The sequence below is a fragment of the Rousettus aegyptiacus genome, unplaced genomic scaffold (assembly GCF_014176215.1).
Source record: "Rousettus aegyptiacus isolate mRouAeg1 unplaced genomic scaffold, mRouAeg1.p scaffold_m13_p_8, whole genome shotgun sequence".
Classification (NCBI taxonomy): Eukaryota; Metazoa; Chordata; class Mammalia; order Chiroptera; family Pteropodidae; genus Rousettus; species Rousettus aegyptiacus.
This window is the reverse complement of record NW_023416311.1, coordinates 63,246,020-63,261,725: the sequence shown is the minus strand read 5'-3', so window position 1 is coordinate 63,261,725 and position 15,706 is coordinate 63,246,020. Positions and strand designations below refer to the sequence as shown.

The window sequence follows — 15,706 nt, the reverse complement described above, 5'->3', positions numbered from 1 at the left end:
TTAGCAAAACATGTAGTCACATCATTTGCCAAACAGCAGTGTTAATGCAAACTAGTGACATCATCTCTTAATTGCTCTGCAATTTCTGGTCTGAATCTTCATTTCTAAAGTTTTACTATGACTTCAATCCCACAAAAGCATTTCATAACAGTTACCTAAAGAAATGGTCTCTGGAATGATTTTTAGAAATAGAATACAAGTACTTTCTATTGTTTTGTGCCTATTTGAAACCATGATTGGAAATTAATTAGTCTATCATCAAAATTATATAGATGCCCCATTTCCACTCTCTAGAATTCTCATTGCACATGTGGCTATAGATTAGAAAAATTATGAGTAACTTGAGAAACAATTTCTGCAAAATGCATGCAAGTATAAATGCCTAAAACAAAACAAGGATATCAGGAAACTAATGGAGCCATATAGATCAAAGAAATATATATAAAATATGTAAAAATTCATAAGAAACCTGAACAAAGGAGACATCTAAAGGAGATCTGGCCCTATTCCTAAAATATAAAAGTCATGTTATTTGGGTACAAATCAGTTTCCCTTCCCATCGATTGCATGTAAAGCAACCTTATAAATTGCACCTAAAAATGTCACATTATAAATTCCCATCTTAAAGATTACCTTGACTCAAATACGTAGTAAACAAATAAAACAAATTAGCTACCTGAATGAATCAAAATTCTATTATAGCTTCCTATTCCAATGCAATAAGGCCAAGCTTTTTAGTATGCATAAATCCTAAAAGCACACCGAACTCACACACTAAATTTGAACACATTCCTCCAGCCAATTATACACAAATCATGATTTTCTTTATGATGTTCCCCAGATTCTCACATAGTATCTTTGATCATGTTATTCCCTTGGCTTCTATTCTTTATTGAAAGCCGTGTTCCAAGGCCTGTCTCAAAAGCTATCTTCCCCATGAAGCTTTCTCATAATAATTAATTAATTCTTCTTCTGACCTCATTATATCCTAGATTTTTTCCTCCTCTTTAGCGCATATCAATGATTTGTTAGATGCTATTAATGTGCTCACCATAACCCTAACAGAGGTATAAATTTTTCACGGAAAACTGTTTTCATCATCTTTTCTGTCCTTCTACTATGTAGTTTACTATCTCACTTCAGTTCATTACTCAAAAAGTGACTAACTGAGTAAAATATGAGGTACTGTCCTTACTACTATCCATCCCATATTTGAGAAATTACTTAATACTACAGTATTATTAAGTAATTGTTTTCTTCTGTTTCTTTTTTTTTTTAATAGCTGGTTAATTACAATAAATGAGAGTATATAAATTGAAACACCCTTAGTTATTGAAATAAGTTGTTGAACACATTTGAGGTATTACCATAATCCGTTCTATATTTGATATTTGCATATGTGGAATCACTTCTGAGACAGAGAAGGAAAAGATGAAATCTCAATTTTCGTAAAGTGTCCAAAGTTGACGCTAAATGTTAACACAATGCTAATGAACATGGCATATGTGAAAACCTCCTTCTTTGACATAGGCCATAAAAGAGTAATATTTGTAACCCCAAAATTTAAAAATCTTTAACCCTTTGACCTGGAATGTGTATGTTTCTCACAGTTTCAGAGTTTACAGCCAATTTGAACTCTTAACTAAAATATTCTTTCCTCTGTGACCATGAAGAAAAGTCACATTTGAACTCTCGCTGTTTTCTCTCTGAAATGACTCTGGTCATTCTTTAGCAGTAAACTTGTCCCATCCCATCTCTTACCTGAATCCATGGCCATCTGTCATTTTCTGCAGCTGTCCAGGCATTTATAAGTCCTTTCTTATTAAGACGTGCATAGTAGGGATACCATTTTTGGAGTCCAAAAAGAGCTCGATGGGTAGATGAAGCTGTGATTTGCTGATTTGATATGATTCCACCTTCAATTCCCAGTGGGCCTGAACATTCTGGGAACAAATTGGGAAAACACATGTGAATGTATTAAAAATAACTCATATTTGAATTGTGGCTGCTAGCATTGATGAGATATTTTTAAAATGATTTTAATTTGTACCACCATGACACATTAGCTCCATGTACTTTACACATTTGTAATTGATCACTACATAAAAAAAAAATAATTCTTGTTCTTCATAACACTCTTCTTTCTTTCTTTGGGTGCGGCACCTGAACAGGTGCTTCCCTTCTACATTATAATTCTGCATTATGTATAATTATCCTTTGGCTGTTGATCATGTCAACAAATGTAGACTGTCCTTAAAAGGGCTATCTCCTCTTTCATATTCCCAGAAATTAGCATGCCTCATAGATCATAAGTTCTCAAAAAATATCTGTAGATCTATTATTTCCTTTCTAGCCTTTCTCTGAGTTTGTATCAAAATCATTTTCATACTCATTTAGTATTTCTCACTACTATAAATTTCTTAACTTAAATTTTGATAACCATTGTCAGTTATGCTTCTACATAAAAAGCAATTTGTAAATCTGTCAACATTTAAAAATATTATAATAACGTGTGATATAGTATTGAAAGAAACTATGTAGAAAAATTTTTATAAGGCAAGGTAGTAACTCTCTGACATTATATACAATGGTATATATACACTCAGTAAGTCAATATGTTTTCCTAATAAAAATTTAAAATACTAAGATTAAAGCATAAAATACTCAAATGATATGTTCTCACATACCAAATGTGTTTAGATTATAAAATTAAAAATGGAGGTCACTCTACCTAAAAAATTATTACATAGACTTGACTTCTTAATTAATTCATAAAATTTCACCAGAAAGTACATTTAAGTTCAGTTTCAAAAATTTATAATAAGTAATATTATGAACAATAAACAGTAATATGTAATTTTCCTAATTTCACTAACATTTCATACACTATACTCAACTTTTAGCCAAATTAGATTTGTATAATAAATAGTATAATCCTGTTATAAAATATACTACAATAATTTATCCAAATTCTTGAGAATATGAAAGGACCATTGTCATTAAATGCCACTCTATGCTAGTCATTAAAATCTATAAAATAAATTATTAAATGCCACTCTACACAAGTAATTAAAATCTATAAAATATATTTGACATCAAGCATATTTTATAGATTTTAATTACTATTGAAGTTCAACATTTGTCTGTAATTAAATGTTCACATCAGATTGAGCTTGAAAATATGAAAGAAAATACTCTGCAGCTGTATTATAATATTTTTAAGTTACAAAGATGTTTCCTATTGGTAATTATTTTTCTTTAAGCACATTTTTTTTTCATTCTATGCTCAAATAACAAGTAGCTCTAAGCACATTACTAACATTTCTCCAATTGCTTTAAAATCTTTAAAGACCTTTTACAATGAAGATGAAAATATGTGATAAGTAATCATCTTAATCAAACTTTATTAGTAAACTGACATTAATACAGCAAAAATTGCTTCTGTGACTGATTAATAAATCATTCACTTGATAAATTAAATTTAGATACTAAGATCTTTTCTCATGTAATTAGTGCTCTTTAGCACTTTATGAAGGTATACTATATCACTTTGAAGTCATTAAATTAAGAAGCCTTTCATTTTTAAAATCACAGTATTAGGAGTGATAGACAATCTGATTTTCACATTTCAAAAAAGTCAACATTGACAACTCAAATGTTGAGTCTATGGATTCTCGCTTTGCTTTCTATTTTAAACAAGATCTCTACAGACTTCATAAAAGCACTCAGACACTTGCACGATGACACTGGTTTTAAACAACTTCAGGAGGCTGACTTTTTAAAGCATATTGCCATGAAAGGAGTCTCAAGAATCTTTTTCCTTGATTTGTGCAATGTTTGGATGAAAAAAAATGCAGCAGTCAGGAAGACCATTTATTGTAGGCCAGTCAATAGAATGGCAGAGCTAGAGAGCCAGCTTTGATTAATTAAACTTCATGACAGCCTTAGAAAGAATTCTACACTATTTAGTTCTATACTTTTAAAAGCCTTATGCTGAACTGGACATCTTCACTGAATTTGTAACTATTCTAAGGAGTGATTAGACTTCAAACCTCACTATTTAGTAAGCCCACTTCATCAGAACTCTTAACCAACCAACTTCCCCTATCTGCTAACATATCAGCAAACACATTGGCTGTGAAATGTTATCATCTGAGTCAAATACCAGAGATTTAAAAAAATATTTGCATGTGTTTTTTTTTTTTTCATTCTGCCATAAGGCTCCCAATCTTTGTCAGATCATCACTAGTCATTCATTCAAACAAAATATAATTCAAAAAATAAATATATTGACACGCTATATTTATATAGGGCTGCACGGTTTGATAAATATTTTCACATAAGCTATCTTATTGCTGTGATGCTAAATTTATAAATACTGTATTTATTTACTCGGTTTTTAATTCTACATTTAAAAATGAACACCTGCAACATTCACTTACAAACTATATACTGGCAATCGGTAAAGCCCACCAGAGGAAACATGATTTTGTGGGGATTTTTTAATTAAACATGAGTCAGTGAGATCAGCTTATATCCTTACTGGTTAGTGGTCCTCAATTTTTCTCATTTTAAAAATTGAGGTTATGATCATACCTAATTCACTAGTTGTGAGGCAAATAATAAGTTAAAAAGTGCTCTGCTTTAGAAACTGCAAATTGTTAAAAAATAATGAGCTTGGTTCTGTGAGGTCCCTAGCAGGTTTCTCTTTAGAGTTAAGGTGATCTGGCCTTTAGCTCCTGTGGAGCGGGCAGTTGGTCTTTACATTGTTGCTCTTAGATGCTTTTGGTAGCTTGTACACATGAAGAGCTCAATAAATATGTGTCGAATACTGATATTGGGGGATTTTTCTTCATAAACAGTGAACTAATAAGCAAATCCAAGTGTCATACTTTATTTCACAATAGAAAATTGTCATGACAGCAGCTTTTCTTCACTAATCATTCGGACCACAATCAAATGGATGTCATCATAATAAGAGGTTCCAAATCCAATTTCTTTTGGCCTGTGTTATCTACTTCCCCAATGTCCTATTAAATTCAAAAGTTATAAAAACTAATGAAGGAGTTGAAATTCAGAATGCAAAGGATTATACACCTAAGATTAAGTGACCTTAAGCAGTGAACAATAAGATGCTTAAAAGAAAGATAATATGAAGCTATACATTGCTATCATTATCAATAAATGAGAGAAGAATATGAAATAATACTTGATGGAAAACTTAATATTAGATGAGTATTGCGAAGTTTGAAGAGTATCCATATGTATTTCCTCACATAGTCAAAATAATATTTTAAGAAAAAAAGATAATCATGCCTATTTCATAAATGAGAAAACTTGTAAGTAAGAAAGTTAAACTTGTAAAAGATGAGTCTGAAATTTGAGCCAAATGCTCTGCTTCACAAACAGAAAGCATCAACTGATAGTAAAGAGTTCAGTAATTCTTCAAAGGTTGATTCTGGTTCTTTTACCTCTGCTGTTAATTTGTATAAGAGCTGCGTACTTACACAGACCAGGAAATAGGATAAGAGAATTAACATGAAGGAAACATGCAGAATATTGCTAGTGGGATTCAAGATATTCAGAGTTTTCACAAATTGGGATACATTAAAAAAGCAGATGATAGTCCATGACAGTTAGTCACTGAGGTATTATCAAGTCCCTTTAAAGGTGTTAAAAAATTAACCTGTTATAATTGGCTTATATACTGCTTATCTACTATGCATAAGCTAATTCAGTCCTAGGTATTTTACTGACCCCTTCTTATGTGTCTATCTAGTCATCAATCCATCCATCTACTCAGCCTCCAATCATTTAAAACTCAGTTTTGAAAAATACACATTTAGTAAAGACCTACTATTTATCAGACACTTTTCTAGGCAGTAGAGATACAAGGATGAACAAGGCAGAAAAGGTCCCAGCTCTTAGAGTTTATATTCTAGTGGGGGAACAAACTACAAACAAATAAATAAGGAAATAGCATAAAATGGTAAGTGAAGAATAAAAGATGGGTGAACCAGGTGAGGGTGTGTCAGGTGAACAGAGATGACTTTTCTGAGAGGTGACACTAAATCTGATTTCTGGGTGAGAGGCAGGAGTTGACTACTATGTCAAGTTTACTGTACTAGTTTCCTCAAGGAGGTTTCGGTCCAGAGGGATAGACACACAGAAACAAAAACGTTGTAGTATAATATGTGATGGAGGGTGCACAGGAGTCAATGGGAGAATGGAAGAAGGAATCATAATCCAACCTTAGGTTCAGAGAAGGATTTCCTAGAAAAGAGTAGAAGTTAGTATAGTGAAGAAGGGAGGGTAGACATAAAGACAGGAAACAGTCTGGTATAATTAGGGAAGTAGAGGCAGGTCAGTGTTAACAGAGCAAAATGGGTTGGAAGAGTGATGGTGAAAATGGGGTGAAGAAGTGGAGAGATGTAGATAATTTTACCAAACAGCTTACTGAGAGAACACAATTCAATCAGCGAAAGGAGTTTCTGAAGGATTCTAACTCTGGTTATATTTTCATTTAATAAAGATCATTTCTGCTATACTGCAAAAGGTTCCCTAAAGAAGGGACAAAACTATTGCCAAATAGCTAGCTATCACAATTGTCCAGGTGAAAAATGATGCAGATCCAAAAGATGGATGGAAAAGAAGGTTCAAGATTCATTTAGAAGGTTTTTTGCAGAACTAGTTATAACTAGATGCTGAGTAGAGAAGACAGAGTATCTTCAAAGGTGATGGCAAGGTAGTGCTCCCTTTAATTGGGATTGGCTATGTCTCACAAATAACACCATTGAATTAAATTTTTCCCTTAAAATTTTATCAAAAATTATTCTTGCTGCTGGATTAAATTTGGGAGGAGCTGTTTTTGTCCCACATGCTATTGCCATGCAGAACCTAGTGGGCTAGTCACATCGATCAGGCTGCAGGGACAGGACTGAAAAGAGAAAACCTGCTTCTATGCACCAGCCATACCCAGAACTTCCCTGTCCCACAATTCATCCACGAGTATTAAGTGTGTCCATATGCTGTCCCACAAAACAACGAGCCCCTTATGTGCCTCAGAGTACCTAGCAGCAAGCCTCAATTTTAGCAGACACTCGATAAATACTTGTAGAGGAAATTAACTTTGAAATAAATATGAAAGTAAATAAACAGTAAAAATTACAGCTAACATTGTAATATCCTATTTGTGTAATTCATTTTTAAGCTAAAAAATCATTTCTCCTATTCACTCAAATGTATACTGATATAGAGACCTTCAGAAATTGTTCTTATGCTGAGTGAAGAGGAGGAGCAAGCACTTCTTTAGTAATGGACAACATAAACTAAAAGCTGAGTGGGTTATTTCTCTTCCAACCAGCTGCCACTTAGACATCAGGTACTTCTGAAACTGCCCACTCTTACCCCTAGAGTGGGTTCCGTAGCAATTCAATTAGTGCTGAATAGGGCAGTAGAATACGGTACTCAGTCTCTGATCATTAGATCTGTGTCTATGCATCTTTGGTATTGTGCTTGCTTTTGTCAGGTTTAACAATAATCCTATATTAATGAGTCCAATCAACATCGATTACCAGAGGCTTTTAGGCATCATTTGCATAGTCAGTTAAAACAATTGCTTTGCCTGAATTGTCTGAGTGCCCTGGAAATGCCTTCTGACATGAGGCCCTGCTGTTCAGACTAGCTGAGCAAGAGTGATGTCACCTGGCAGGCTGAGCAAGAGCAGCTGCGCCAGCTGGGGCCAAGCCTCCTGTGCCCTCCCAAGAGCCTATCTCTGCTTTTGCCAAACCCTGTGAATAAAATAGCTTCAAAGTGAAGTCCTTCTCACTCTACAAATGCATTCTCTGGAGTGTAGCAGAGAATGGCGTCTGCATTTTATTGATCTTGCAGCTGACAAGTAAGCAGAGCCTCAAGATGTCTCACATTTTGATCCTGAATGTACTGATTAAGCCTTTCAAATAAGTGAGATGCATGGCTGAATCCGTAACAGGAATGTACTGCTTTCATTTGCTCTATCTCAGTATCCAGAATCTTCAGAATGAAAGGATTTCAAATTAAAGCCATGTAAGAAACAAATCTCCTTTAAACATCTCCAGTCCTCTCTTTCTCTGAGCATCTCATCTTCTTACCAGAATGTGAGTCCTCTGCTGTGTTTAGCACAGTACGATAATTATGCTGAACACAAGCGCTGGGGAGTGGATTACGATGATCTCCAGTACTGCAGAAATTAATCCTGATTCAAGCATAAACTTCCCTCTATGCCACTTGAACCACAGCCTTTCCTTTATTCCTAGTGTTTATTTTATGTTAGGGTTTTCTTGAGACCAGCTTCTAAATTGGTGAGGGTGAGATCAAGGCCACTATTCCTCTCATTGTGACCCAGGGTTTAAAAGAAGCCATGAAGATTTTTTCTCTTGTGAGTCTTGTCACCTAAGCTCCCACACATTTGCTAGTTTCTTTTAGGCTATCCTTTTTCTCGTGCTGGGGAATGGTGTCAGAGGAATTGGGACAAAGAAGGGAGTGAAGACAGGAAGTGTAAGAAAGGCTGATCTCAGGTATAGAGCTTAGATGTACTCGTTTGGCTGTGGGGATAGGAAGTTGGCAGAGGAGCTCCTTGGACACAGTGTGAGAGGCAAAGGTGGACATACATCACACAGCCCTTCCTTCACTCACTCATTCACAAATTCCCACGGAGCAACAACCCTCGGGGTGTTAGCCCCCTATCATGGTGCTGGGACTAATTACCTTAAAAGGACTTGGAGTAAAAATCTCATTTGATGATGTTTGTTTCTCTCTGCACTTAGAGATTGCTTCTTTGTTTGCAAGCATAAACTTCACATATGGCCACAGTAACTTTCCTTAGGGAAACCAGTAATTGCAAAATCATCAAAATAGTTTTCAAAACTTAGTTAAGCTTATTTGGATTGCAATGGAACACATGTGTACCTTAAGGAAAAGGCAATTTATTTGCTTCAGATGGACTGCTTAGCCTAGAAAAATGCTAATTTTCTTCACAATCTCGAAGACTGATTCTGTGATATGTGGCCACTTAAATTTTTCCCATTTTATTAGAAACTGTATTCTATTATTTTCTAAAAGCTCAGAGGCATCTAAGATAAATGATGAAAAACAACTACTTGTACATATTTTTTTTCTTAGATAATAGACTTCATAAAGGTAGAAACCATGTCTTTTGCATTTATACATGTTCCTAAAGCACTTAATACAGTGCCTTACAAATTGTCAATTCCCAATATTATGGACTAAAGTAAACTAAAATAAATCATTGCTTTTTTGGAATTACTTTTCTTCTTTCGTTGAAACTAAATCTTCAAGATGTAGATATGTAGGTGTTAAAATCATAAATACTTTCTTGGTATGCTGGAATGCTTAAAATATATAAGAATTAGCTCTTTGAAGGTAGGGGAAATATTATATTTAGCATAAAAATCAGCATTCATAAAATTACAAATTCAATTATTAGACATCTAGCTATTAGCTTATAAAATGCTATTATGCATTTCTTCACATCGCATTATCTCAAATCAGTTATATTATCAGTTTAAATTAATTTCTTTGAATTCAAGAAAAATTAAACCCATGAATAAGCTAAATCGTAATAGAAAATTATCCATTAATATTTCCCAAAGCTAATTTTTTAGCATATTGATCCAGAATGACAGTGTTGGTGTTATTTAAATAGTGGCACCTTTGTACTCTAGTATTCAGAGGCCAAAATTCTCATTGAGATAGTTAATAAAAGTCAACAAAATCTAATAAAATTATCATCCTACCACAGTAAACAGTGTTGCTGTAGAACAAAAGAAGGGTGCGTTTTAATTAACTAAAGATACACTCTTTCAAAAGAGAAAAGCATTTGGGCTTTTCAAGTGCTTGAAAGCACTTTTGCAGCCAGTCAAGATTTCAGTGACTTGTATTAGGCTTCCACATAAACTGCACAATATATCTTCTACCAACTGTAAAGATAACAACATGGTTTGACGAAACATTTGTCTGCAGAGACAAAAGCCTGCAATTCAAAAACTGCAGATAAATTCTTGCCTCCAAAAAAGGATTGAGCTAAAAGGGATATCATGCCACGTAAATGCTAAAGGTGAGGTTCAGTTGCCTTAAGAAACATGAGTCCAATACCAAATGTAAATATGCAAACACTGACATGTAGAAGACACATTTCTACACTTAGAAGTTATTTACATCTTTTAAGTTTTCTTGGTGAATGCATATTAGGACAAGTACCTCATGGCGCTGCTTCTGATGTTTTGTTTTATGCAATATTATTAGCGTGTCAAGCACTGATTTTACTTGAGAGATAAATCATAGTCCTAAATCCAATTATTAGCTATGTAGCCTTTTTTTTTTTTTTTTGTACAATGCAGTTATATTTTTCTTCACACAAGATATTTCTCAGGTCAAGTATGAAGACTCAGTGTTCCAGAGGTCAAAAGAAATGAGAAATTAAACAGGAATCTACTGCAGTTGGTAAGGTATGAAATGAACCTTCTTTAATGCTAGAACACTTTGCCAAGTCAGCGAAAAGAAGGTTGAAGAGCCATATGGAACCTGGAAATGCAGAGTAGATGATGTATTTATTTGATTTCTCGAGATATCTAAATTAGACATTAACTCCTAAAAATATAAGAAAATATTTATCATATAAATAGGTAATACCCTTAAAGTTACAGAAATATCAAACTTGGAGAAGCAAACTAAAAAATCTTGCAAGTAAATTTTTAGTCTGCCCTCTAATTTGCACCCTCAGCTCTATTGTTTCTTCTCCTTTATATTGTGTGTGTGTGTGTGTGTGTGTGTGTGTGTAATGTATATGGCCAGAATTATATATATTATATACTATATATTATATTATATATAATTCAATATGTTATATTCTATATTATATATATTATTTAATATATTATATATAATTTTTATAATATATATATGGTTTAATATATATTATATATAATTTATATAATATATATATGGCCAGAATTTCCAGTACAGAGCTGAGATAGAACATGAATTCTTAATAATAATGCATTTACTAATCATACATTCCTAGAGAAAAAAGTATCACAAAGTCTTTGTATATAGTATTTGCAATGGCTTTGATAGTTCTGAAAGGTACAATTCAATATAAAATTTGAAACAAAACAAATGTAAAGCTACTAAAACAAAGGGTGCCTTCTAAATTTTATAGAAAGAACATTCTAGGAGAATTTAACAGAGTAATAATTTTATTACAAACCTGTAGAAGCTAAGCCAGCTTTTCATACATTATCCCTTACTCATATAAGAGATTCATACTAGGTGTGCTTTATAACATACTGAATATACCTCGGCCTATTAAAATAGAAAATTTAACTTTCGCTTGTTTTCAAATTTATTATCTATAATGATAAATTAGACCCTGATATTATGTGTGTTCAGGTTAAATGCTCATTTTTGTTGAACAATATTTGTAGAAAAAACAACTTTTAAAGTTTGTGTCAGAGCTACTTAATAAAACATATATACATTTCAAAGAAGAAAAGGCATTTAAAACTCTTAAATCTGGATTGAAATCTTTAGCTGCTAAAATCTTTAGCTATGTTCAACAAAATATCAACAATGAAATAAATTGCTATTTTCTGGTCTATTTCAACAGAATAGATTATTGTTATATAGTTTGGCCTAATGATTAAGTAATGATATTAATAATTATAAATAAATATGTTCTTATAAACTTATATTAAAATATCAGACAAATATAAAATTTTAAACAACAAATAATCCTATGACTGCCCATTCAGAAGATATGAATTTTGAAAAAAAAAAAGTCAAAACAAATTTCATGCTTTTCCTTAAGCTTTTAATTAAAAGAAAATTTAATGTTTCTCTCTCATTTTGGCATAAGCCTAGGTTCTCCAGAAGCTTCCATGTTACCATCTTACTCATGTTAAATAGCTCAGCATCCTAGTACTACATTTATAAAATCAACTAGGAATCAGGTAAGAGTCATCAAATCAGAAACATACAATAATCATAGTCATTAACCCAAAATAGAGATGGAAGAATTGCTATTATTTCTAAAAATTCCTGTACAAATGAGGAGAATAGTACTTGTTTTCTTCGAATCCTTCACTTTGGTCAAAAGCTTCAAAAAATAGTAAAAGTAGTTAATTTTTAACTTAATAGCCATAAGGATATAGCAGGATATAGCTATTATTTCTAATAACAGGAATAATAAATTATATAAAAATGAATAGTAATAACCAGGGATATAAACTTTACCTTGCATTAGTAAGAAAATATTTCGTTAGTTTAACATTTTTCTTTAATCATCCAAATTCTCTTTAACTACAGAAAAGAGATATGACTGTGTGAACTGTAAATTGTTCAGACAAAGAGTTATGACAATATATCTTTGGTGCCTTAGTACTTTCAATACTTATCTAATCAGCTTAACCAAAATTGCAAAAATATAAAGAAAACAAATACTTATTTCATGTTAATAAATATAAAAGCCCACAATTTTCAGAAGAGTATACAACTTACAAATATAAGTAATATATTTGGGAAATAATTAAGGTAACAATATTAGTGACTTCTGATGTATGTAAAATGACTTATTGAGTATTGTCAAATTTTCTATTTGACAATACTCAAACAGTTCATCAAGACTGTTTTCACTGCAATTTTGAGTAAGGGTATGAAGGAACATGCAGTACCAGACGTCTATTTAAAAAAAAAATATATATATATATATATATATATGGTGCCAATATACAGCAAAGTATAAAAGCTGTGAGTTAATTATCCATTTACAGGGAAAATAACACCCACCTTCGTTTTTTTTCTCATCAGTTAGAAACAATATATGGTAAGCACATAGAAAACTATATGGTAATCAATATGCCCTTGGTGAATGGGAGCTCTTATGTTGTTGTTATTTTATTTTTATAAGGCAAAACTTAGAGTTAAAAATCATAAATAGGGAAAATGACTTCCACTGTGACTACTTGGAGACCCAAGGTTTATACATATGTGCACCCAGGTTTTACATGCAGTCATTTCTTACTCAGGGGGAAAAAAAAAAAAAGGAGTGGAACATTGATTTCCATTACCCATGAAAAACGTTCTTTAATAAAAATTAAAACACATACATAAGCACAAATCTTAATCAGGAAGTTATTCAAAATGTCACGTCACTTGGCATCTCCTTAATATTACATTTATCTTCAGACATTTCTGTCACCAAAGCATTCAAATTGTCATATAAATCTCTGCCTGGGGGGAAATATAAAGTATAGCTTCTTGTAATGAATGAAAACTAAATGATTCCCTACAGTATATTGCCAGACTCATGGAAATAAAAACTACTAATTAAATAATCCCTTTTTAAAGTACATCTGTGTCTGACAGGCACTTTTCTTCACTGTGGTACAAAATGGGGGACTCCTATGGAAAAGTCTCATATTAACACTTAGATAAACCAGATTACAACTCTGAAAAGTTCCTTTATAATAAAGTTTTTCTCCCAATTTAATATCCGAGTAACCCTATCTTTAGGTTAGATGGAGATGAAGTTTTAGCTGGAGGCAATTTTGTTGCAATAATCAAATAAATCTCATTTCCTCAAGTCTATAACTGAGAGTAAAGTAACAAACCATTTTTCCCCAAATTGAATAATACCTGGTTCCCATATCTTCAGCATAACTTTTTGTTTCATCGTGACTTATTTTTCCAATTAATGTGAGAACGTTAATATTATTTTTTTATATTTTCAAGAACATAAAGAATATGTATGGGAAGAAAAATCATGAAATGCCACTTATCACCTAGCCAACACTTTTACTGATCTGATTTTGAGATATAAGAAAACTGCATAAGTACTGGTTTCTTATGAAGTGTCATATAAAGAAAGTAAAATAAAGAGACAGTTTAAGAAGAAAATTCTGTGTTCCAAAGGAATGAATCTCTCTTTCCTCTCACAGACATTAGTGAAGAATAAAAATAAAGCTTGCACATATTTATTTCAGAAAAAAATACATCAGGCATTTCAGCCTCAAAATAACTGCATAAATAGTAATTTCATTCCCAATTTTAATTGAGGCAACTGAGACTCAGAGAAGTTAAGTAAATCCTTTAAAGTCACAGAGCTAGGATTTGGCCTCGGGAATATTTATTACCAAAACATCTTGATAAACATTGTGGTATGATGTGCTGACGACATTCTGTTTGTTGTATATGCCTTAAGAAGTGTAGAGAAGTGAAAAAATAAAAAAATAACAAGGGTACTTGGCTACCACTTTTATAAAGATACAGAGTAGTGACCTATAACTGATGTGTCATCACTATCCTTGTTTCTGGCATGGTTTGTGGATTGAAGATTCAATAGACTGTCATTCATTCAACATTTAACGAATATTTGTTGAACCTCTTTGTGCAAGGCAGAAGCATAACATTTCACGCCATAGTCTTTTAAGATTCCAAGTGATTATACAGCTGGAGGTAGTTTATTAGAAACTAACCTAAAGTTAGCATTATTTTATTACTACAGATCCATAGAAAAGGATGATGGCAAACTTCTTACCTCATGGATTTCTACAGCTTTAATTTTCCTCTCTCACTGTTTATTTTCTCTCTACAATATAAGAACTGCTTTCATATGCTCATTATAAAAAGTGTCAATTATGGCATAGGGTATTTTTCTCTCTTTAACAAAATACTTCAGGATAAATTGTGGAAGCAATTGTTTTCAATGTCAACATATTCAAATATGAAATTCCCATCTGGGAATATCATTTTAGTCTAAGTTAGCATACAAAGATAAAAATTTAAGTATAATTTTTAAGTATTTTTATCATTAATTTACCAAGAATTTTATGTCCTAACCCAGGATTGTTTTTATAGCCACTATTCACTTTTTTTTTCAATAACTTTGTATTTTAGGTGCATGGTAATCCTTAGAACAAATAAGCAAGCACCAATTAAACATTTATGTGCATATAAACTTGAATTTCACTAGTATATTTCTCTCCTCTATCATATTCACTTTAATGTAGATTCAAGATTCATTATATGTGCTAACAGATTGAAAAGTAAACATGAGGAAAAGAAATAAATTGATTATGTTTACTCCACATACCTTATGATCATTTTAAAATTCAGTTTAACTTCCATTTCTCATAAGCATGACTCATTAATAATATGAATTATTAACTGAAACATGATTTTTGCAAATTTTAACTTCTATTAATACTCTCTGGTTAAGATGCAACAGTAAAAAAATTCATTTCAACCAGTAATTAAAGCAGTCTTATAGACAATTTACTTGGCTAGCCAACTCCTGTAATTTCAAAACTGTATACACTAATATGTTCTTGGGAGTAGAAAGGCTATGACTAGAATGTAAAACAGTCACTCTTTTAAAAAGTGAGCTTAAGATTAACCCTATAAAATGTTTCTGATATTTTTATTTTAAAAAATCAGTTTAAATTTGAATTAAATGTGTCTAGACCTGTTCGTTATATTTAAATACATGATAATCTGCTTTCCATTTTTATGTTAACCAAATTGATAAAGGCTCGTATCCTTCCCTCTCTCTCGAAAATTCTTACTGAACTCAAGCAATCATAAACACTCAGTTGCCTGGGTTTCTCAAATGTCCAATTTATCCATGCAGGGATTTTAGGTATTATAGAAA

General features: G+C 32.2%; 1 protein-coding gene across 2 annotated transcripts in view; it reads right to left on the bottom strand.

Annotated features, from left to right (window-relative positions):
- The window catches only part of EDIL3 (EGF like repeats and discoidin domains 3), a 371,848-nt gene that overhangs the window by 118,340 nt on the left and 237,802 nt on the right, over nt 1-15,706 (bottom strand). For both annotated transcript variants that reach the window (XM_036225528.1, XM_016123146.2), the window contains one exon: nt 1,762-1,943. In XM_036225528.1, the coding sequence (XP_036081421.1) occupies nt 1,762-1,943 (182 nt within the window). The remainder of the gene's footprint in view (nt 1-1,761; nt 1,944-15,706) is intronic.